General features: G+C 44.7%; 1 protein-coding gene across 28 annotated transcripts in view; it reads left to right on the forward strand.

The window, feature by feature from the left end:
• Window positions 1–2,187: 2,187 nt before the first annotated feature.
• LOC147618507 (uncharacterized) overlaps window positions 2,188–22,692 on the forward strand; it is a 161,372-nt gene continuing 140,867 nt past the window's right edge. For 7 of the 28 annotated variants that reach the window (XR_015262129.1, XM_086774937.1, XM_086774940.1 and 4 more), the window contains exons 1-10: window positions 2,193–2,751; window positions 3,198–3,701; window positions 3,869–4,219; window positions 4,353–4,673; window positions 4,783–5,115; window positions 5,243–5,563; window positions 6,291–6,635; window positions 6,888–7,235; window positions 10,971–11,306; window positions 12,418–12,738. Coding sequence is in view for 25 of the 28 variants with exons in the window: in XM_086774937.1 (XP_086631063.1) it covers window positions 2,637–2,751; window positions 3,198–3,701; window positions 3,869–4,219; window positions 4,353–4,673; window positions 4,783–5,115; window positions 5,243–5,563; window positions 6,291–6,635; window positions 6,888–7,235; window positions 10,971–11,306; window positions 12,418–12,738 (3,295 nt within the window). In the remaining 3 variants the exon portion in view is untranslated. Of the gene's footprint in view, window positions 2,752–2,915; window positions 3,054–3,197; window positions 3,702–3,868; window positions 4,220–4,352; window positions 4,674–4,782; window positions 5,116–5,242; window positions 5,564–6,290; window positions 6,636–6,887; window positions 7,236–10,970; window positions 11,307–12,417; window positions 12,739–22,692 lie in introns of all 28 variants that reach the window. The other 21 variants (XM_086774946.1, XM_086774947.1, XM_086774944.1 and 18 more) reach the window with 12 other exon arrangements.

A 22,692-nucleotide genomic window follows, 5' to 3' on the forward strand; every position in this document is an offset into this window, starting at 1 on the left:
AGCAGAAATGCACTAGATGTTGTGCATTCAGATGTATGGGGTCCTACTATGAAGACCATGTCTATGGGAGGCTGCAGTGGCAGGCTGCATCATAATACTACTCCTGCAAATGTGATTAGTATATCACATAAAGGCAAAGAGAAAGTGGTTCAGCCCCTTAGTATGCTTGACATTTCTGTAGGGCATTCTCATGTTGATGGAGAGTCTAGTGGCTCATAGATAAGCCTTGATGAGGATCTTGGGATACCAGCTATGAGAACACCTGGTGTAAAGAAGGCTATGGAAGCCATGAATGCAAAGCTGCCAAGATCTGGGAGAGTGAAGAATCCTGTGTAGAGGTTTACCTATGATGGTTATGTGGCACATCACTATGCATACATGGCAAAAGTTGTGCAGGTTGTAGAGCCCACATGCATTGATGAGGCTGTTGGAAATGTGTGTTGGGAGAAAGCTATGGATGAGGAGATGGATGCACTATATGGAAATGAGACTTGGGATTTAGTGCAATTGCTTGAAGGCAAGAAAGCCATTGGATGCAAGTGGGTGTACAAAGTAAAACATAATAGTGATGGAAGCATAAGCAGGTACAAGGCTAGATTGGTAGCCAAAGGATATGTGCATACATATGGCATTGATTATGAGGAAACTTTCAGCCCAGTTGCCAAGATGGCAATAGTGAGAGTTGTGATAGCAGTGGCTAAGGTCAAAGCAATGGTCTTTACATCAGATGGATGTAAAGAATGCATTGTTGCATGGGGATTTGCAAGAAGAGGTGTATATGTTGTAGCCACCTGGTTATGTTGCAGCCACCTGGTTATGAGGATGTGAGTCACCTCGAGCATGTTTGTAGGTTGAAGAAAGCCTTGTATGGCTTAAAACAAGCACCAAGAGCATGGTCTGACAAGATTTCTGAATATCTTGTCACTATTGGCTTTCATGTAGCCAATGCAGATTTCTCGCAGTATGTGAGACAGAGTGATAGAGGGGTTGTGCTTGTTGTCATCTATGTAGATGACCTGATCATTACGGGGGACCATGATGCAGAGATCTTTAATGTAAAGATCTTGCTTAGACAGAAGTTTGAGATGAAGGATTTGGGGGAGCTCAGATATTTCTTGGGCATTGAGGTGATTAGGTCACCACATGGTATTGGATTACTGCAGAGACAGTATGGCTTGGACATGTTGTCCAAGTATGGTATGACAAGCTGTAAGCCTATCTCAGTGCCATTGGATCAGAATGGCAAGTTGAGTGCAGATTCAGGAGAGATTTTGGAGGATCCTACTATGTATATGCGCATAGTAGGAAGCTTGATCTACATGACGATCACCAGGCCAGATTTGAGCTATGTTGTTGGGTTGGTGAGTCAGTTTATGCAGGTTCCTCGGAAGTCGCCACTGTCGCTCCACCAAGTCTGCCCTCTACATGCATAAAAAATTTGGGGCCTTTTTTAATTTTAGTCCTCTACATATTGAAGCCTGCAAACAACCCGAAGAATTGGGGCCTTTCCAAAATTGAGGCAAAATTAGCCCAATTGAAGCTTTGACAATGATGAAAATTTGGGCCTTTTCCAAATTTGGGGAAGAAACATCAAACACTCCCTACAAACACCATGGATATGATCAGAAGCAACACCACTTTTGAGAGGTTCTTTGGAGCCAACTTCTGTATATGGCAAACCAAGATCAGAATTCTGCTGATGCATGATGGGGTTTGGAATGTGGTCAAAGGCTTGGTAGACAATCCAACAGAAGAAAAGGCACACCTAGCAATGCAAGTTTGGTAGGATAAGAACGACATGGCACTCACACACATCGGCTAGCTGCTGACAGCGTCATTCATCCTAACGTGGACAAGCCAGCCAAAGATGTATGGGGATCGATAATTCCAAAGTTTTTCTCAAGTGGAAGTTTTGTAACATGAATATATTATGCAACAATCATTGGAATTTTGGTAGATACCACTATTGGGTTTTTTTTTTTTGGGTGGGGATCTTAGTTGGAAAGTAGAAAATAAACATGATATCACCCATACACACAAGCGCCATCGCTCGGACATGGGAGATTTGCGCACACAACCTGGGGACTCTCGAACTCCATTCTAACCCCGGACAGGGAAGATTCGAGCACACAAACAACGTGGGACTCTCGAACTCCATTTTAACCCCACGACACCAACACGGGATGGGCCCACTAGTGCTAACTCAAAATGCAACTTAAAAGAAATTGAAGGTTCACGAAAGAGCGCCACTCACCAGCGCAGGCAAGCAACTGCACGCAGAACCTAATGGAAGACGTTTGCAGGGGAGCAAGTACAAGGCGAGGATGATCTCATGCTTCCTCCATATCAATCTCCTGTGGTGGACATACCAGCGTTTGGAGAGATCAAAGCGCTCTCTAGTTACCACTTGAGAAAGCTCGTCTAGGAGGGCCTCATTGGCAGGCATGCGGTTGGAGGCTTTTTGCCGCCTGACAGAACCTGCCGGAAGAGAAGCCATAGCCTTTGGTGGATGAATTCTTGGCCAAGAGCAAAACATAACGACGAAGGGCGATCATTTGGCAAAATTACAGGAGAGAAGCTAGCCTTATCCATGGAGTCGTGAGTTCTTAAGCAAATCATAAACTGAAGTCAACCCAATGCCATGTGAAAATGCTTCCGGGCTTGCATGCAGAATTGCTTTGCTATGGCAAACCCTCCGTATACCATGGCTTATTCCATGGCTGTTTGGAATGAGTTTTCTACCATTACCTTGTAAGCATGATCTCTACCATCTCCATATTATTGCTATTTAGAGCTTGTTAGCCCTTGCTTTAACCATAGAAAAGCTCAGAGGATGTGTATCCTTTATCAGCTTCTAATGTACGTGACTTTTTTTTTTCTTTTCATGTGTTTAGCCTGAAAGTGTTGCATTGCAGGAGAGGGTATTGAAGGAAATTCCATCTAGGCTTTGCACCTCACGGGTGTGGTGGTGGTGGGAAGGGATTGAACCCAGGACCTCTATGTTCCTGGCATTCTCCCTTAACCAACCCACCACAATGCCGGTGGGCGGAAATGTATGTTAAATATTCATTTTACAAGTATGTATACTTACAAGTGATGATATCAGCTAAATAGACCTGTTTTTTAATACCCTTTGAATGGTAATGTTCACTCGCCTTGCGCGCGACTGCGCATGTACGTGCGTCTGTTCTGGGCAGGCTGCGGTAACATGGTCCTTTACTCAAACCAGGGACCGAGCATCTGGTGCACAAAGTTCAAGTGGCAGGATGAGATCAATGGTGCGATGGTGGTCACTGAAGGACAGAAGCTATATTTTGAAATGGTTGCTTTCACCACTGACTGTGACTGTGGAAAGCATCCAAGGTGTAATCGGCTCGAGAACGCATTTTGCGATTACAGCTATGCAGCTGAATGTGCGACATGTAGTACATGCAAGGTTTACCAAAATACCGAACCTGTTTTTTTGGCGCGAAACAGTGGACATCCAAAGTTATTGAAGCTTGATGGCATCATGAACCAAGTTACTGAGCCGATAGAGGTTGCGACATGTAAGGTTGATTCCACGTCTTTTTCTTGGGGTGTATATAAGGGATATTGCTGGTACTCCAACTCTCAAGCAAGCTTACAACCATTTTACACTTACATCTTGTCTGCTGGGGGCCCTATCATGGAAAGCATTGTATGGACAACTCTTCTGGCAGGTAAGCCCCGTTCTGCATCACTCTTCAAATTCTAATCTTGGCTTTAGTGTATACAAAAGTGCATCAACTATATCAAACCTTAGAGGGGTCAAAGCGTTTAAGACCTGAACTTTCTCTTCTCTGCAAAGCATCTACAAAGAGCTAACATCACAAGATCACGGGTACAGGAACGGTTTCGGTGTCATTAACCACTGCGGATTGGACGTCTGTAACAAACTCATTTAGTATTGGGGAGAAAGCCATGCTAAAAGTCACTCAAAAAGATGCTTACGGTAACCCCGTGTCAAGTAATACTGTTTTAGAAGTGGACTGTTTTGAGTTCACTGGATATGTGACAAGCGACCGGAAAGCCAGAGTAGCAATAGCATCTGAAGTTGTTAAGTATGAATGCGACAAATCCCGTGATGGTACTGGTTATGCTTATTGGTACCCCACCAAAGCAGGCAAATTCTGGCTACAGGTTGGGAATGGTGCTGCTAATATTCGAGGCTCGCCATTTCCTTTTGTTGTCATAGCAGGTGAAGAAGCCCATGAGCTGCATGTTGGCAATCTTTCTTTGCAAGTCTGAATGTGCAACTAACTGTTGATGGACCTTAAAAGCAAATAGAATTTTGGGTGCAGAAATATTTTGTAACCTTATGACGTGTGCAGGTCCTATCTCAATAAAGAGTTGCACTGCACTTTGGCCTGGTTCTTTCAGCCCGTTTACAGCAAGCAATACAGCAACTCTTAAAGTCTCACAAAAGGATTCAAGTGGTAATGCCTATGGTGGCAAACCATTCAGCTTTGTCATAAGGGTAACCACACGGGCATCTGGAGTCAATGTGCCTTTGCAGTTTTATGTCAAACTGGAAGATGATGGAGTCCAATCGATCTCATTTACCCCAACATTAGCTGGTGAATTTTATATCTATGTGGGCAGCCCTCAGGAACAAATAAGTGGATCACCATTCCTTTTCAAAGTTCTTCCTGGTAAATATTATAAAAGCTTGCCAGAGGGATGGTGCTTGTAAACATTGAACATTTCTTAGTATTGGTCACAACTTAACCTTAAAACAGTCTGAGAAATCTTTTGTCTCAGGTCCAATCAATGTGTCATCATGCACAGGTGCCTGGAAGGACACCCAAGAATTTGGTGCAGGTGATGAAGCCAAGTTTTTTGTGACCCAGAGAGATTCAGATGGTAACATTGTAGGTCTGGAGAATGGAAGAAGTGATACCGTAAATCTCAATGTTACTATTGTAAGACAGTGGGGGGGGGCTATTTTCTTGAAAGTGGCCAATTCGGTAGATTTTGTAACAGGAATTCAGACTATACGTTTCAATCCTACTCTAGCAGGGAATTATTATCTGCGAATTGGGAAAGGCATGAGAGCTATAAACGATTCTCCATTTCTTTTCTCCGTCAACGCAGGTATATACTTGTTTATCTAGATTTAAGCTCAATGGCAATGGTTGTTAGGCTAAAGAGAGTTTTGAGATCACCAAAAGTAGTTCTTATGGATTACTTTTTGCCATTATTTTGGAGGATGAGGATACAGGTCCTATATCAGTACCTGCCTGCAAAGGCCAATGGCTTGATAATGTAAATCAATTTGAAGCAGGAATGACAGCTGTACTGAATGTAATTGTAACCGACAAATACGGCAATGAATTTAATACTTCATTCCCCTTTATTGTTGGTGTTCAAACAAGCTCTGGAATGAAGACCTCAAACATACCTATAAGCGTGAAGCGCGGGTCAGAGGAGGGCTACATGTTGATCAAATTGATTACCAAAGCGGCTGGTAGTTTTTACTTGACAGTAGGAACCATGAAAGAATTCATCTCAAACTCACCAATTCCTTTCTCAGTCTCGGCAGGTAAGAGTTCCCCATCGTTTTTTGTTGCAATTGGGTGCCTTTGTAAAAGGTGGGTCTAAGCCGTACACTTTTGCTAAGAGTCCGCTCTAAAAAATAATGTGTGAAGCAGGAGCAGTAAGATATGCTAATGCAATAAGTACTGCCTTATCATGAAATAATTTAAAGATTTATATGTTAATAATCGTTTCCTTTATTAATACAGATAAACGAAGAAATATCCATAATTAGTTTTTCATTAATAAGCTGATTAATAATTAATAAAATATTTATTAGTAAATTATATATAAACTATATTTTTACAAATTGTTTAAATTTCAAATTTTATTAGAAAAATATATTAATAAAGAAATAAATATTATTATGCATTTATATTTCTTAAATTAACGCCTTCCAAAACACAGGGCTATTGAGGACCTTTCTGTTTATTTTGTATCAGTTCATGATATGTGGTTTGCATTGATTGCATCCACACTTTGTGGGCCAGACCACCTTGGTGGGCAGACTATCGTTGGTTCTTTTGGGCACCCTAACTCATAGTGATAGCCTTTTTGGTCCTTTTATAGATTAGGATGGGCTGATTCTTATGCTAAACCCTAACCCTAAGGAGCAGTCTTAGCATGACACATGCATTTGGCATCCTTCTCTATCTGTGGTGATGCTTTTATGTTGTGGAATGCTTAAACGTTGTCGTATTGATGTGCGCTTCCATGTGCCTTTTTTATGACAGCCTCACTGTCTATACCGGATTGTTTAGCTGAGTGGGAGGATGGCACAAATACCTTCAAAGCAGGGAGTACAGCAACGTTGAGAATCTTGCAGATGGATGCTTTTGGCAACAATATCAGTCATGCAACTGGTGTATTCAATCAAAGTGTGACTTATACAACGGAGGTCATTGACACCTCTCTTAATGATGAGGAGACCACAATCAAGGTGTCTCAGGTGGCAAAACCAGATGTTGGATACCATTACATCAAGTTGGATCCGAAAGTAATAGGGCACTTTTCGTTGTTTGTTGGAGATGGCACGCGAAGCCTGCCTTCATCACCTTTTTCATTTGCAGTGATTCCTGGTAAGAGAACAAGATTATTTTGGTATCATAACTTAGCAAGAAAATGAATCTTTACACTTTTTTATAATATTGCTCAAATACTATTGTTGAATCGATATTTATTCAATGTATTTCTTATCAAGTTTATAGCTATCAATATTTTCTAAATACTGCTTATATATATATATAAACACTATTTAGAAAATACTGCTTATATATATATAACACATATATTTATATATAAAACTGATAATCATCATTTTGGAAAAACAGGTCCTATTTCTTTGGCTAATTCATATGCTTTTTGGGAGAGGAATACAAGTGCACTGAAAGCAGGGATTATGGCTTCTTTGTTCATGTGGACGAGGGATTCTTTTAATAATACAATAAATGCCACAAATAGGAAAAATGAGGAAAATGAGTTTTTTGTACAATTAATCCCGGCCGCTTTGCCCACGAAGGAGTCTGGACAGGATTTAAATATAAGTATTGTGCCGGATGACATCAAAGGGTGCTGGTTGATTGCTTTCTGGCCAAAACTTTTAGGGCAGTTTTTTTTACAAGTGGGAACAGCTGATGGGAATATATCTAATTCACCAATGTTCTTTACTGTGGATCCAGGTGAAAAATTGGATTGCAATTTTTTTATTGGATACTTCTGATTATAGCAGAACTTATTTAAGATTGATGTTGGTCTGATAAGTCACACTAGTGCCTCTGTTGATTTGGGTCTTACTTATGCCTCAATCAGTTTAATGAGCTCTATGTATTTGAGACTATTTGAGACTGCACGCACTCTGTGTCTTGAAGAGATCTTGTGGTCTATACCCTGCTCGTCTCTCACGTCTTTGAGGTTTTGAAATTTGAAGACACATTGTGACAAGAAAAGATAAAGTTGGAGCTTCTTCAAAAGAAGTTATTTTTTGATACTCCTCCCCCCCCCCCCCCAAAACTAACCACCATCCTCCACACGTGTGCATGTGCATGCACACATGCATGCAATGCACACGTACACCCACATCTACCCCATGGTTGCCAGGCGTTTCATGAGACGTGTTTCATAAACGTTTCATTCATTTTCCAGAAGTTTCAAAAACGTTTCATACAAAAAGGGGGGGTACAGGCCTCAAAATTTATATACAGGTTTATAATATGTTAAAAATATGTTGCCTTCCCTGCAAAACAATATTAAACATGCATCATTTACACATTAAAACATGTTTACAAGCTAAAACTAAAGAATCTGGGTGACCCAGTTACAGTTACAGTTACAGTAGTGGGCACCCAATTGAGTCACTGACCAATTGGCATAAATAAATTGGTAACATCAAGAATCAAGATCTGGATTTCATCATCAATAATGGCAACTACTCAATAATGGCACTCAAAGTGATCACAAAAAGTTTGAATCCTGAGCTGATACAAAAAAAGTAAACTGAAGTCTGAAATACACAAAGTAAAGCATGCTGAAGCCTGAAAGATGCAATCATGCATGAATGATGACAAATAGTAAACTAGAGGAGCTTGATAGCACTCAAAGACTAGAGTCCTCAATATGGAGTGTGGGCACTGCCAACTGGGCACTCAATCCTCAACATCCTCGATGTCCTCATCACTACTCTCCTCGGTAGACTCAATGTCACCCTCAGAAGAGGATGATGCTGGCTCAACTGCCGCACTCGTCTCAGCTGCTGCACTAGTACTAGCACCTCCTGATAATGCTATTGTAGATGCCCGTGTGCTATGAGTAGGTGCCATCAACTCCTCATACAACATAGCATATATGTCGCGCTCCTCGTGAGGAATCTCTGGGACATCTTTCATCTTCTCAATGTCGATTTTTTCGACATTGACCTGACGAGGCTCTATCGGATTGCCCGACTGCTCAATTAGGCGGAGATTGCAATGGCAATACACCAACCGCTCCAACTGAGCAGTAGACAACCTGCTCCTCTTCTTTGTGTGGAAGAGGGCCCATGTGCTCCAGTTCCTCTCAGCAGGACCCGAACTGCAATCCTGTGAGAGGACTCGAATGGCGAGGCGTTTTTGCCATTAAAGTACAGAAACTTTGTGAGTACAGGTCCCAGGTACTAAAGTCTAAGTATAATCATCATTGATCAATGTATTATGTAAATAAGAGACTTGTCTTTTAGAGTTGTACTCACCAAGTGAGGGCTACTAACCCCATACTTCTCCCACCATGAGACTGGCTGAAGCTGTCTCTCTCGCATGCATGCAGTCTGTCTACCAAATGCGTGGCTGGCATTCCGATACACTAGTCGCTCATCCTCCAAGCGTCTCATGAGCTCCACGTCTCCTTCTGTCCATTTCTGAATGTAATCTTGCCATCCATCTTCAAACTCTTCATTAATATATTGGGCCTCACTACGCCAGAGAGGGTGCAATATGTGGGCAACCGTGTGGATTGGTCTATGGAACCAATCCCACCGGTCATTCCAAACCCGTCGAATGTCCTCAACACTGAAAATTAGCCATGAATGATCAAAGCTATTAGCTCACTCCTACAGGCTACGATAGATCATAGTACGATACAACTTACAAGTTACAACAAGAAGGCAACTAGTTGGAAGTTCAGTACCTCTCATCTGTCAAGAGAGTGCATTGGTTAAGAGCCTCTCCAATCTGGTCCATGAACTCGTACAAGAGCCCAAGAGTGCTGCCCTCCATGTCAGTGATGCGAAGAACACTATAGAATGGTTGAAGAGCTCGCAATAAAGCCTCTGCCTCCTTCCACCAATCTTCTTGCATCACTCTACGTGCAAAAGCAACTGCCTGCGGGTGCTCATGGTCCTCCCAGCTCATCCACTCTTGACTAACCACTGTGCGCATGAGTCCCTGTCGGACTTTCACTACCCTCTCAACCACAATGAACATATATGCAAACCTGGTTTGTGAGGGCTTCAAAAGCTCAAGGTCACTATTGGCACGAAACATTGCCAAGACCTTGGGCCTCTTGGTGACAAACTTCACCAAGCTACGCGCAGTGTCAAAGATGTCAGCAATCCACCTAATCTTGGCAGGATCTTCAATGAGCAAGTCTAGGCTATGGGATGCACATGGAGTCCATACAATCTGTGGAAACTCATCCTCTAGCATCCATCCCATAGAGACACAGTTGCTACCATTATCTGTGACCACTTGCACTATGTTTTGTGGGCCTGTCTTCATGATAGCCTCGCGGAGGTGTGATCATATAAATGCTCCTGTCACCACTGTCCCAGGCATAGATGCATCAATGGCAAGCAAAAACATAGTGCCCTTGCAAGAGGACACCAAAATATTGTACACATTCCTCTTGCGTATATCTGACCACCCGTTTCTCTTTGATGCCTCACATGTATCCTCACTAGCCCCAATATCCTCAAGCACAGGCCCACAGCTGCATCCTGTCAGTTGCTGTCTTTTCCATTCTTGTAGTTCAGCTTTGATGTTTGCAGGCACAAGTTTGCATGCACCAATGCCTTCCCCGGTTAAACCTGTGAAATGGGCCTTAACACGGATTATGGACCCTCCTGAGCAAATCCCGCAAAAATTGCATTTCCACTTTTGTGTGCCTGAACCAGCATATGTAGATAGGGGAGTGACATGGGCCCACATGGCATCCTTACTGCGAGGCATCTTGACAAAAGTAGGGCTGGATTGGCACCCTGGCATGAAAACCCCCAAATTTCAAAATCTGTGTTTTTTTTAACAAAATCGAATAAAAAAAGCACAAATCAGCACAACCAACCTGAGAGTTGGCGGGCATGGAACCTCAGAAGTGCGGGAGGAGCTGGTAGGAGCTGATTTGTGCAAAGCAGGAGCTCCTTCAATCAATTTCCCAGTCACCTATAGACGTTTTTTCGAAAAACGTGCTCTCTAGATAGAATACGTTGAAAAAACGTAGGTTTCCCAGGCATCATGAAAGAAACGCGTTTCTTTCCTATGAAACGTTTCGTTTCATTCACATGGAATGAAACGCATTTCATTGGAACACTGATCTACCCACACAATGTGCGTGCAGGGGACATGCAAGCGTTCATGCATGGGTGTACACACACAAGCATGTGTGCACATGCACCCACATACGCGCATGGGTGTGCGCATTCGCACTCACACGCGCGCACGCATGTGTGCGCAGTCATAGTTATAGTACACACCACAGGTGTACGTAGGGGAGAGTTTCGAACTTGGGTTTTTGCCATGGGAGCCCTCATTTCCTACCACAGGCTACAGACCTGTTTCCTTTCAGGTTGAGTTTCTGCTTGTTTTTAGGACACAGGCAAATCAGAATCTAAGATGTCCATGTTTAGTTTAGTTGATTGTTTTCTATTAACTATTAAACGGCTTGTGCAGGCCCACTTTCTCTAAGACACAGTTTAGGTGAGTGGGAGGATGATATCAATGAATTCCAGCCACCTGGAGTAGCCAGGTTTTATCTGACACTGAAAGATTTAGCGGGGAACATTCTGAATGAGACTGATATAAGTATTTACAATGTTTCTATACGAGTGTATGAAAGTTCCGGCATTTCTTTGTCAACTCCAGACATGCGAATTGACCACATACAAAATGCGTCTCAAAGTTTTGTGATTTCATTTTCCTTAAACCATGTGGGTCAGTATGTTTTGGCCATTGGCAAGGGGGTGGATCATTTGGCAGGATCTCCTTTTCAATTTTATTACATTGCAGGTAACCATAACAGAATATTTATTTGTTGTTCTGCTTCCTCTCTTCCTTAAAGCTTCAGAATAAGGTGTATAAAGACAATAAATAAGATAAAACTGATAAGAACTCTGTTGAGGCATGAAGGTGAACAAAGAGGCTTCCTGCATGGCTGGCCTCTTTAGGAGGGAGATTGCATGTTAGAGGGTGGGCAAATATCCATACTAGGGGCCTGTGGATATGTGCACCCTCGGACAAGAAGGGATTCAGGCTGGATGCAGGGAAAAGCTTTCCGTTTCCACAGATACTGGGTGTGCTGCAGAGGGTGTGAAAAGATTGGTCCAGATGGTATTAATGGATTCCATTTGGTGGGTGGGAGTCTTCTCTAGAGTCATCTTGTGTGCCCCGTGAGACATGCCAAGCTGTGAGGTGTTCAACATCTTCTAGAGTCCCGAAGTGTGGCACCAGGTAGTTCCCCACCAACAATCACATCCATCAAGCCTTGGGAATATGAACCATGGTAGGTCCAGGTGTAGTGCCATGGCAATGCCATCCTCCTTGTAGTGTAGAGTGAGGCCTGACTCGATGGGCCATGCTACTGCTCCCCATGCACTAAAAAGGGTGCTGGGTAGTGGTCCTTTGTGATAAAATGTGGCACCTGGTGCCATACCTATGGGGCTGCTGGGTAGTTTCAAAAGTAGTGCTGCGAGGTTTCCATGCTGCCATGTACCTACGGCATGTTGTTGTTCTACCCATTGTGACTATCCAAGATCCCATGACAAGGCCACAATGCACTGTCAGCCATAGGGAAAGTGTGACCTTCTGGGTGGAAATTGGGTGGAAATGGCTTCAAAGGCATCTCCTAGTTATGGGAAGGTCTGGTCTATCACGGCATCTATAGTCAGTACTACTGTCTGCATGGAATGTGACTGTTGGTGTGAGTCGGGATTTGTTGTCCTAGTTGCACCAAGTATGAAAAGAAGGGATTTCACATAGGCGCCTTTGCAGGTCATGCTCTCTATGCTGCATAAGGGACATTGCATACCATGGCCTTGGTGCATTTTCGTGAATCTCCCCTCGGCACCATATTACAGTATGATATGTGTCTATTTATGTGTTATGTTGTACTTTATGGCAGGAGATGTTGACCCATCTATGACTATTATTGATGGCAAGGGGCTAGATAATTCGACAGCTGGAGATGTTTCAATTTTTTCGGTCCAGTTACGTGACAATCACAGGAATCCTACTGGGGCATCTAACACCTCAATTGCGGTATCAATATTAAGGTTTGGAGATCCATCAGAGTTACCTAAAAACATAACATCCAACCCCAGTATGAAAGGCTTTTTCAACGTGTCTTTCATTGCAAAGGTTGCTGGGCAGTATGCTGTGGCAATAAGGTGGCGAGGTATCACTTTGAATTCAGGCCCTGCTTTATACAAGACTGTTCTCCCAGGTACTTCATGTTTGAAAGTTATGCCGTGCTTATTGATCTTTCTCTCTGTTTCTACTCGAGATACTGAAGAACTGCTAATCAATGGTATTGTTAACAAACATCTCTCTCTTTCTTACCATTGGCTCTTGATGCAATATTTCAGACTTTCACCTACATATCTCACTTATACACTTTGGACTGAGACCACGTCTTGAGGTTATCATTAAAGTCCTCCAGACAGCTTGCACAGGATGGGCGTAGCAGGTCTTGGTACTCGCAGGTTACTACATGGTTTGATATGCATGGCCTCCAGATGGATTGCTTCCCCCCCTTTGTGTACACAGTATGGATCCCCTTCCTTGGATCTCTTGTGGAAAGAGATTAATTGCATTATCAGACTGGACGTTACCCGACTCCACATGAATCAGACATGGTGGACGCCCCTAGAGCTCCCCATGAAACTCTAGCTCTACAGAGCACTTTTTTGAGGGTTATGGAGGATGGGTTCATCGAGAAACTCGAATCTCTAGAGACATATCTCATGCTATGAGAATTGCCATTGGTTTACTGAGGGTGCCTTCTCACCGCCTTCAGATTGAGTCAGAGAGAACTGAAGGCATCCTCCGGAAGGAGAGGATATGCAAACTATGCATGTTTGGTTCCCTCTCACGGCTGATGCACTTTTAGGGATCACGGATGTCTGGGTCTATCCCTTCTGGAGCTTTGTTGTCAGTGAGAGGCATTGATGAGGGCACACTCAGGGAGGCAGGATCAGTATGAGACTACTCAGACCTCTGTTACAGATTTATTTGGCCCTCACCAGATGACTGCGACAACCCCAACAGCAGCATGGAGAGGAGACAGGCTATGGGTGCCATATCCAACCTTGCCATCCCTTGGCACCAGGTAGGCTTGGAGTCATGAGAGAGAGCACAGTAAGAGCCAGATGCTCTTGCTCCCAGAGAGTCAAACCCTCTACCCACCAGCTCCAGATCTGGGTCATTTTGGTTCCATAGAGAAGATATACTGCCACATGAGGTTGACATTGATGCTGTATACACCATGCATGTGGAGGGTGACATAGGGTAATTTCATTGTATATACAAGTCTCACATAGTATGCGGGCCTTGTTTCTTTGGCTGACTTTTCCCATTTTCATGTGTTTTTGACATCCAGGTTACTCATGGATCATATGTATCATTTTTGGTCTCATAGGCCCTTCAGACTTCCGCAGATGTTAATATGGTCATTCTTTAAAATAAAAATAAAAATAACTATATATTTATATTATGTTATCAGTCATCTCTTAACAAAGAGCTTGCATTGGCATTTACATAGCCCAGGAAGAGACTCTCTTCCTTATAAATTACAACAAACCATACAAGATAGCTAACAAAAAAAGGGAAGGGACCATCTACAGGCTTTCCAGACTTTCAGCAACACACTAGTCATCAGATGAGATATTCTGCACAAAATTGTCTCCCAAAGAAGGAGAAGCCCAGTCCATGGCCACACCCAAGTCCTTACCAGCTTTGACCATATCTATAACACTAATACCCAGTGAAGTGTGCTCAGCATATTTCCATTTCTTACACTTGAATGTGATTAGCAGTTTTCCATCAGGCTCCACCCCCAAGGCCATGAGCCAGTCATCATGCATAGCTTTCTCATCCACATCAATGAACCAAAGCCCTGCAAACATCAACAGTTAGAATCTGGTGCATGAACACTCTTCATCTAGCTCTTGTCAAACCTGCTAATAATGCCTGATAACCAATATCATTTTTCCTATTAGTATACACATGATTGACAAGCAACTTTGCACAACATCAGTAACCAGTTAGCATCACTGTTTCCCTCTTTCCCCATACACGAGGTCATTCCGTGAGCACCATACTTCCACAACATTGTGAACCTCATTATACCAAAAAGAGTTTGAGACTCCTCAGCAGGGCCAACCTTCTTGCCTCCTAAAACCCAGTGAGACCAGGATACTCTGGATTTAATCACCTGAGAAATACATCTGTTCTTTTTGGTCCATACCTCTCTTAGTGCAGGGCATTCCCTAAGTAAGTGCTATATGTTTCCCTTTGCAATCAAGCATCTGGGGCATCTTTATCCCACCATCTTCTACCGCATAGTTTCTCATTAGTAGGCAGACACCCATCATACATTTCCACAAGAACACAATATACTTGAGTGGGATTTGCAAGCCCCAAAGAGTATCCCATTTTTGTCTCCGCACCTGCTCACCATTAAAGGAAGTAGACACCTGGGCCCTTTCCAACCTTGTCAGAACCATTCTTATTAGACTCGAATTCCTATTACTCACGCTATACTCCTCTTTAATTTGTTCAAGATCCCTCGAGACTGCCACTCTAAAATTCCACGAGTCCTTTAGATGAGAAATGTCTTTATTGTTAAATCTTCTAGCAGTTTTTTTGTCAACTTCAGCTAGACAGGATTTGAACAAATGTGACCACCACATAGGGTGATCAAGCTGTAAGTTACCTTGGAATCTCTACTGTCAGCCTTAAGGAAAAGCAGAGGGTCATCTGCAAAGCATTGAATAACCAGGTGACCATGCTCTCCCACTTTTTTAGCCCAGTAATTGTTCCAACTTGAGCTGCCTTCCCTAAGGCAAGGATCAGAGGGTGAGTGGCCACAAAAAACAGCAAAGGAGCAAGAGGGAAACCTTTCCTCATAGATCTCATTAGTGGGAACCAACCAACGAGGGATCCATTGATCATAAGTTGAGAGCAAGCATGTCTTCCTAATGTGAACACATTGAGAAACCAGTCTCCCAAATCCCAACTTCTGCATCACCTTGCTAACAAAGGACCAGTGAACTTTATAAGGCCTTTTCAAGGTTGAGTTGTATCATGATACACTTCTGCTCTGCAGCCAATTCCTTCCCAACCATAACATTTATAATATTGTCATAAATAGATCTACCCTTTATGAAACCAAACTCTCTCTTACTCACATAGTCGTGAAGAAGAAGAAGAAGAGGAAGAGGAGAGATTTTGATGGCAATAACCTTGGCCAAGCTTTTATATATAACATTGGGCAAGGTGATGGGTTTCCAATGACCAAAAGAGTTACATGCAGGTTGCTTAGGAATCAGCTTAATGATCCCATCTTTGATTCCCTTATCCAGTTCCCCTTCTCTAAAAGCCTTGGCCCCATCCCACCTTGGGGTTTTGTCTTTTCCCATTAATTTCAAAGCAGCCAGACATTCCTCTTGTTCAATTGGTCTCTAGCTTGGTCAGAGGACACCCTTTAGGCTACCCCTTCTGTAAACCGGCCTTCAGAAAGCAAAGGGCGGTGAAAACAAACATTTGCACATAAAACACTCCAACACCATTGAGGACCTAGAAAAGGAAAACAAACAGGGGGAGCTAGAGTGCTCCTGCAAATAGTGCACGGACACCGATTGGCCCCAAATCGCAGTGGCGCCCCTTGCGGTATTTCTTTAATTGATTAAAAGAGCTTTGATTACAAAATAAGGCTGGGAACTCAGCCGTCACAGTAGAACCCTTGAAGCCTGCAAAGAACCTGCATCATGGCTTCTTGTCCACTCGGCATCCACAAACAAGTTCAGCCATTGTTCACATCGAAAAACTCTCTCACATTGAGTCTGCATACAGAAGCTTTCTCCCATGATCAAGGCTGCCACAACCATCCATAGCCTCTCACACTATGAACAGCATCACACCCTGACACATCCAGTGCTTCTGCGTCACAACACAGACTCCCAAACTGTCTCTCAAAAGAGAACTCGTATCACAGCACAGCATACCATACAGTCGACACACCTGTACCAACCCTCTCTACCTTCCAAGGGTAAATCCATCTCTGTCATGGATTCCCTGTCCCCTGTCCAATTAGTAGCAAGGCTGTACCAAACATGTGTCCATTCCGGTACCTTCTGCCTGCATGTGACCTATCTCTTGGAGAAACCCAAAAACATGTTTCCTCGAGAAACCTACGACCTGTTTCCACATGAAACCCTTAGGCCTGTTTCCCTTTGAAACTTCTGTCCTGTTTCCATACAGAACCATTCATAGCACCATTCAACAACAGTGCCAACAACAGCATACATCAAGTTACCTGTTCCCTCATGAAACATCTGGCAACATAGAGATGCCCATAACTGTAGGTCCCACTGTTCCTTTCTAGCAGGAAGAAAACAATTTGCTCCATGAGCACGCAGCCATGCGAGCTTGCATCACTCCCATGCCAAGAAACATAACCAATTGACCTGTACTCGCAGCCAAAAACCCAAGCACATAGCTGAATTTGCAGCCAAACAAAAACAGCCCATAAACAGTCCCAAAACAGTCCCGAACCAAAGCATAGAGAAGCTGAAAGTTCCATCAGTTGAACACCATCATCATGATGTCTATGTTCATGAAAAACTAGCCTCTGTCCACCTTTATGTCCAGAGAAACCAGCCCCCTGTCTTCTGCAAAGACACGCCCCCTCCAAAAAGCACCAGTGCTATTGGGCGTTTCATAGCAAGCAAGGGAGGGGAAGAAGCGCATCTTCCAAGAGCTAGAGAGAGAGAGAGAAGGAAGGCGTGTGTCTCTGTTCTGAAGCACAGCACAGCAGCCAGCCCGTTACTCTCCCAAAAGCATGCCGGTGGAGATATTCAACTGCGCCTACAACTTCTGAAGCACAGCCTGCCTGCTGCCCTTTCCAACAAGCCAAAGCGATTCAGCTGCTCAGACCCGCCTGTACCTGCTGGACAGAACTGTCCTTATCCGCCTGCATGTACCTGTTCGTACAGATCTGCATCTGCACAGTAGGCGCCTGAACCTGCAGCACCCGTACCAATCTGTACAAGCCTTTTCACAGCTATTGTACGGTACCGCTACCCTCCACGCAGCCAACCAGCCTGTTTTCTCTTCTCCTCCACACAACCAACTTCTACGACCTCTCCCCAAAAGCCAGAGAGAGAAAGAGGCGCACTTTTTCCCAAAAGTAGAATAGCCTCTAAATATTACCTAGAGGCCTCCAAAGGTTTGAAAACCTTTATGACATTAATTTTTAGCCACCAAAGGTTATAAAACCTTTTTAATTAAAGTCTCTTTGCCCCCTTCACACTTGGGGTTTTCCCACACATGGCCTTCCATTTTCACTCCCACCTGATGCCATTCACACTGTCCACCATGTCCCCGTGCACACCTGCATATTGTCCAGAGAAAAACACAGGGTCGTGACACCTTCTATCACTTGAATGGCCCCATCTTGATCTTTCACAAGACCAATAGAATCTCTCACTTGCTTGTCTATTAGGGATCTAAAGAAGAATTTAGAGGGGCAATGTGAAGCTGATAAAGCCAGTTTCCTGGAAATAATCCTTTCTCTCTAAGCATCATTAGATTCCCAGATCTCCATCTTCCTTTTGCATTCCTCTAACTTGAGACAGTCTTCCTTATTTAAGACTCCCTCCAGTTGTTTCCTCGTTAACAAGTCTCAGCTCAACCTCACTTCCTGTTGCTTCCCTCTTCTCTCCTCAGCCCTTTTTTTTCCAACATGTCTATCACATCTTGCATATCCCAAGCAAAAGCAGTCCATTGCTTCTGCCATCCTTCCCTCCTTTCTAGTTTCTGGATGGCTTTATCTGTGAGCTCTACAAAAATCTGATCCTTTAACAACGAGTTGTTAACCATCAGCAACCTTTTGGGAAGGCCTCTTTGTTCTAACTAAGGTCTTCCCATTCCCAAGTGTGAGGAATGTTGGATGCCTGGTCACCAAAATACACTCTATCAAGTCTAGCTAAGGTCTCCTTATACTGAAGGCTAAAATAAGCATGACCTCTCTCATCTCTCCAGTCCCCAAGTTGCCATCCATCACCAGGCTTTTCCTATTAACTAGCTCATCCAGGCTTCTTCACCGCCCCCTTCCCCCCCCCCCCCCCCCCCCCCCGCCCCCCCCTTCTCCTTCCCCCAAGAATGTTGGACATGGCAATGGCATCTCCATCTCTCTTTTACTCCATTTTATCCCCTTTTTACCCAGATATTTATATGATATTTTAAGGGATTTTTTCACATATTTCGTAGGCTTATTTTAGGCATTTTTATCTGTTGTGGACATTTGTGCTCTAGTGCTACTGGCCAACTGCTCTACATGAGATGTATACATGGCCATTGTACCTTAGTTTATTCATTCAATACATTCAATATTTCAGTCTCTAGCTCAAGTGTTGGATCTCTCTTGGCTGTCTACTCTCTCGTGTGATCTCAATTTGCTTCTGCTTCACATTCACATATTCTCACATGGTATCAGAGATCTTGTGCTTCCACGGGTCATCAAGAAGAGTTTTGAACTTGCGTTTTTTTCTCCTCTGCTCCCTTGGCGGCGCATTTTGGAGATCTATTTCATCGCAAAAATCAGTGTTTTTATGGTGCCCTCCCTCTCCTCTCTTAATTTTGTATTCTGTCCCTACCTTGGACTAGTGGTTCTATCCTACCCCGGACTAGTGGTAGCACTGTGCACTTGTTCCATTAGCCTCTACCTCCCTTACTTTATCGCGCACCGGGTCGTCTCCCGTATTCACCCGTGTGCCTTCATTTAGCATACACCAGCTAGGACCGTGTGAAACAAAGAGGCCTTCTTTAAACGCGAGTTCAGTGAGCCTTTAGCAATCCTTTAAACAGCATACATGAATCTGAAAGATGTATTCAAGATGACACCAAATGGGGTCCCAAATTACCCACTGAAAGCTCCCCCCCCCCCCCCCCCTCCCCCCTGTCAGAATATGCAGCGGAGATGATGACCAAATCTGGGAACACAAGAGCAAAAAACGCAGGCAGAAAAACAACACAAGAGAGAGAGAGATGTAGGCGTGTAACTCTGCTCTATATACACAAGAAGATCCCGAATATGATACAAATAAGGTATGGGGGCTGGGGTCCTATATATACATCCCATAGAGGGCAGTCGGCCAGCAGAAAGAGTGCCCACGACTGATGAAAAGGTCCCACGACTGCATAAATGCAGTCGGCCAGCATACAGATGCCCACGACTGATGAAAACCAGTCGGCCAGTAGCCCTGAAGCCCACGACTGATGAACATCCAGTCGGCCAGCACTGGGGTGCTCCTGGCATCATCTGGCAGCCCTCCCAAGCCTCAGAAAAATGGAAAAAAATAGGGGAAAAATGCGGGGAGTGAGGAAAAATGATAAAACACCTGATAAGGGCGGGCACACCCACAACAAAGGCCGTGGTGTATAAATCTAGACAGGAGATGACTTCTAACACCCCCTCTCAGCTCCTGGCTGTGTAACCAACCACTGGGAGCTGGGGTGCCGCCTGAGCAAATCCTGAGAGAGCGACTTCGTGAAGAGGTCCACCGTACTATCCTCCGTCGAACAGAACTCTAGCAAGATGTCATCAGCAACGATCTGTTCACGAACAAAGTGCCTCTGGATGACCATGGGTTCCTCCAGTGGAAGCCCAAACCTGCAATGTAACCTCCTCCTGCTCCATAAAACTGCTCCTGGGCCTTAAGTAGATCCCCTTGTGTCCGAATCTCCTCCCCAAACCGAGTCACTCCAACCGTGGAGTCGGACTCCATCCAACAATCCCCCCTCTGTGTACAAGAGTCCATGATCCTTCGCATGCCGCAGAAACCACAGGAAACGCAATCCTGCCTCCCAAAGAGACATCTGCAACCATGAGCTCAACCGTCTCATCAGGAAGCTCCCGTCCAATCTGGTGTCCATCAACCAGATCAATGAACCATACAGCTTCTGAGTCACAGAGACATCACACTGCTCACAAGGATCAACACCTGTTACGGTGCACAAACAAGTCCTGGAAACCTGATGAAACCTATCAACCACCCCCTCTGAATCTGGAACCACAAAGCCTGGTGAAACCACCTCCTTCTGCAAGTGAGCACCTGCCACCTGCCTGGCTTTCCGAAAGGTCCCCGTGGAAAGAACATCCTCAACTACTGGAAGTTCTATGTCCCGAACACTACGAGACATTAGAGCATAAGTGACCTGTTCAGTTTCCTCTGACTCACGAACACAAGAACCACCAACATCAGTACTGGAAAGTTCCTGCCAACTGCTGCCATCTACTGGCAAGCTATCCACCACCTGGTCTCGGAAAGCCCGCACCTGCAGCGTATCCACACTTAAGTGGCCATTACCAGACTGCCACTCATCACAAACCTGAGGACCTGGGAGAGAGAGTGCTGAAAGCCTGTAAACTCCATTCTCCACTCCGCCTTCCCAAACCACTTGGCCTGTTGCTTTATCCCGGAGAGCAACAAAATGCTCATCAAACTCCACCCGTATGCCAGTCTTGCAAACCTGATGCACTGACAACAGATGAAAACCAAGTGCCGGAACATACAACACCTGGGAGGAATGCTTCCCCCCTCTGCCATCGGGAACTATCTCCATCCTGCCCTCACTGTGAACTGGGATAGTGGATGTATCACCAGTAAGAATGTGACCAGAAAGCCTGCAGAGATCCTGTAAACCGGAACGGGAAGGAGTCATGTGCCTGGAAGCACCACTATCGAGAATCCACTCCCGAGTATCCGTTGCGGAGAGTCCTCCAATCTCCTCCATGCCTGAAGAAAATGAAGCATCGGTGTCCATCACCTCCAGGTGCACAAAAGCCGGAGTCTTCATGATTGCTACTGAGGAATCTTCACCCTTCTCGGTCTTCCGCTTGGGACACTGCCTCCAATAGTGGCCTTTCTCGCCACAATCATTACAGGTCCTCTCTGCCTTCAGTTTCTCACGGTCAGCGTCGGACTTCTTCTCAGAAGACTTCTCCGATGAAGCCTTCCCTTTGCCCGAGTTACGGCCTTTCGACTGTTGGCCAGTTAAGGCCTATGAACCTCCACCCTGAGGAGGGTTCGTGAATCGTTCCTCCTGGTCCAGGACCGTGGGCACAAGCTCCTCCCACGTGATGGTGCTGAGCCTGCCACTGGTAATCAAAGAGGAGTAAAATGCTGAGTACGAAGAGGGCAAATGTGACAGCAACGTGATGGCCATGTCCTCTGACGATATCTCCTTCCCAGCCTGAAGAACTTCCTGCTGAAGAGCCTGCAGCTTGTTAATATGCTCCCGCATCGTCGACGACTTTGCAGGGCTCATAACCCGCATCTGTACTTCCAAGGAAATCCTCTTCATGGGCGATACCCTGTTGTAAAGTGAGGCCAAATGCTGCCATATACCTCTGGCCAGCGTCATATGCTTTACATGATTGATTACCTGTGGTGTGTAGTTGAGGAAAATAAACGAACGGACCCTGGCGTTGACACGATCCCACATCTGTGTCTGGGCCTCCCGGTCCTTTCGGGTTGACGGTAACTCCCCTTCCTCTACTTCCGGCCGTGGAACACCAACAACGACGAAATCGGCGAGGTCGTAAGACTCCAGAACGGATTCCATCATCACCACCTTCCATATGCCGTAGTTGCTCCCGTCCAACTGACGGTCCACCGGGAACGTGGGGAGTGTCGGGATCTTCACATGTCTCTCGGCCATCTCAAACAGATCTGCCATTGCGGGGATGCACTCTGAAAAGGGTGGGTGGGTGGGAACAAAGAAGAACTAAAACCTGCAAAGTGGCTGTCCAGCAAATCAGCCCGCCTTCCTCTTGCTTCTCCTCTTCCCGATCAGCCCAAAACAGTCCACCAATCAGCCACAAAACAGTCCCCCTCTTGCTCACACAAATCCCAAGACCTATCTAGAGCCTAGGCTCTGATACCATGTCAGAATAAGCAGCGGAGATGATGACCAAATCTGGGAACACGAGCAAAAAACGCAGGCAGAAAAACAGCACAAGAGAGAGAGAGATGTAGGCGTGTAACTCTGCTCTATATACACAAGAAGATCCTGCTTAGCATTAGAATCATCATCATCAGGATTGTCTTCATCGCATCATCATCATCATCATCATCATCATCATCATCATCATCATCTGCACCAGCATATCATC

Source organism: Cibotium barometz, chromosome 35, assembly GCF_041138505.1.
Source record: "Cibotium barometz isolate CiBa-2024 chromosome 35, ASM4113850v1, whole genome shotgun sequence".
Taxonomy (NCBI): Eukaryota; Viridiplantae; Streptophyta; class Polypodiopsida; order Cyatheales; family Cibotiaceae; genus Cibotium; species Cibotium barometz.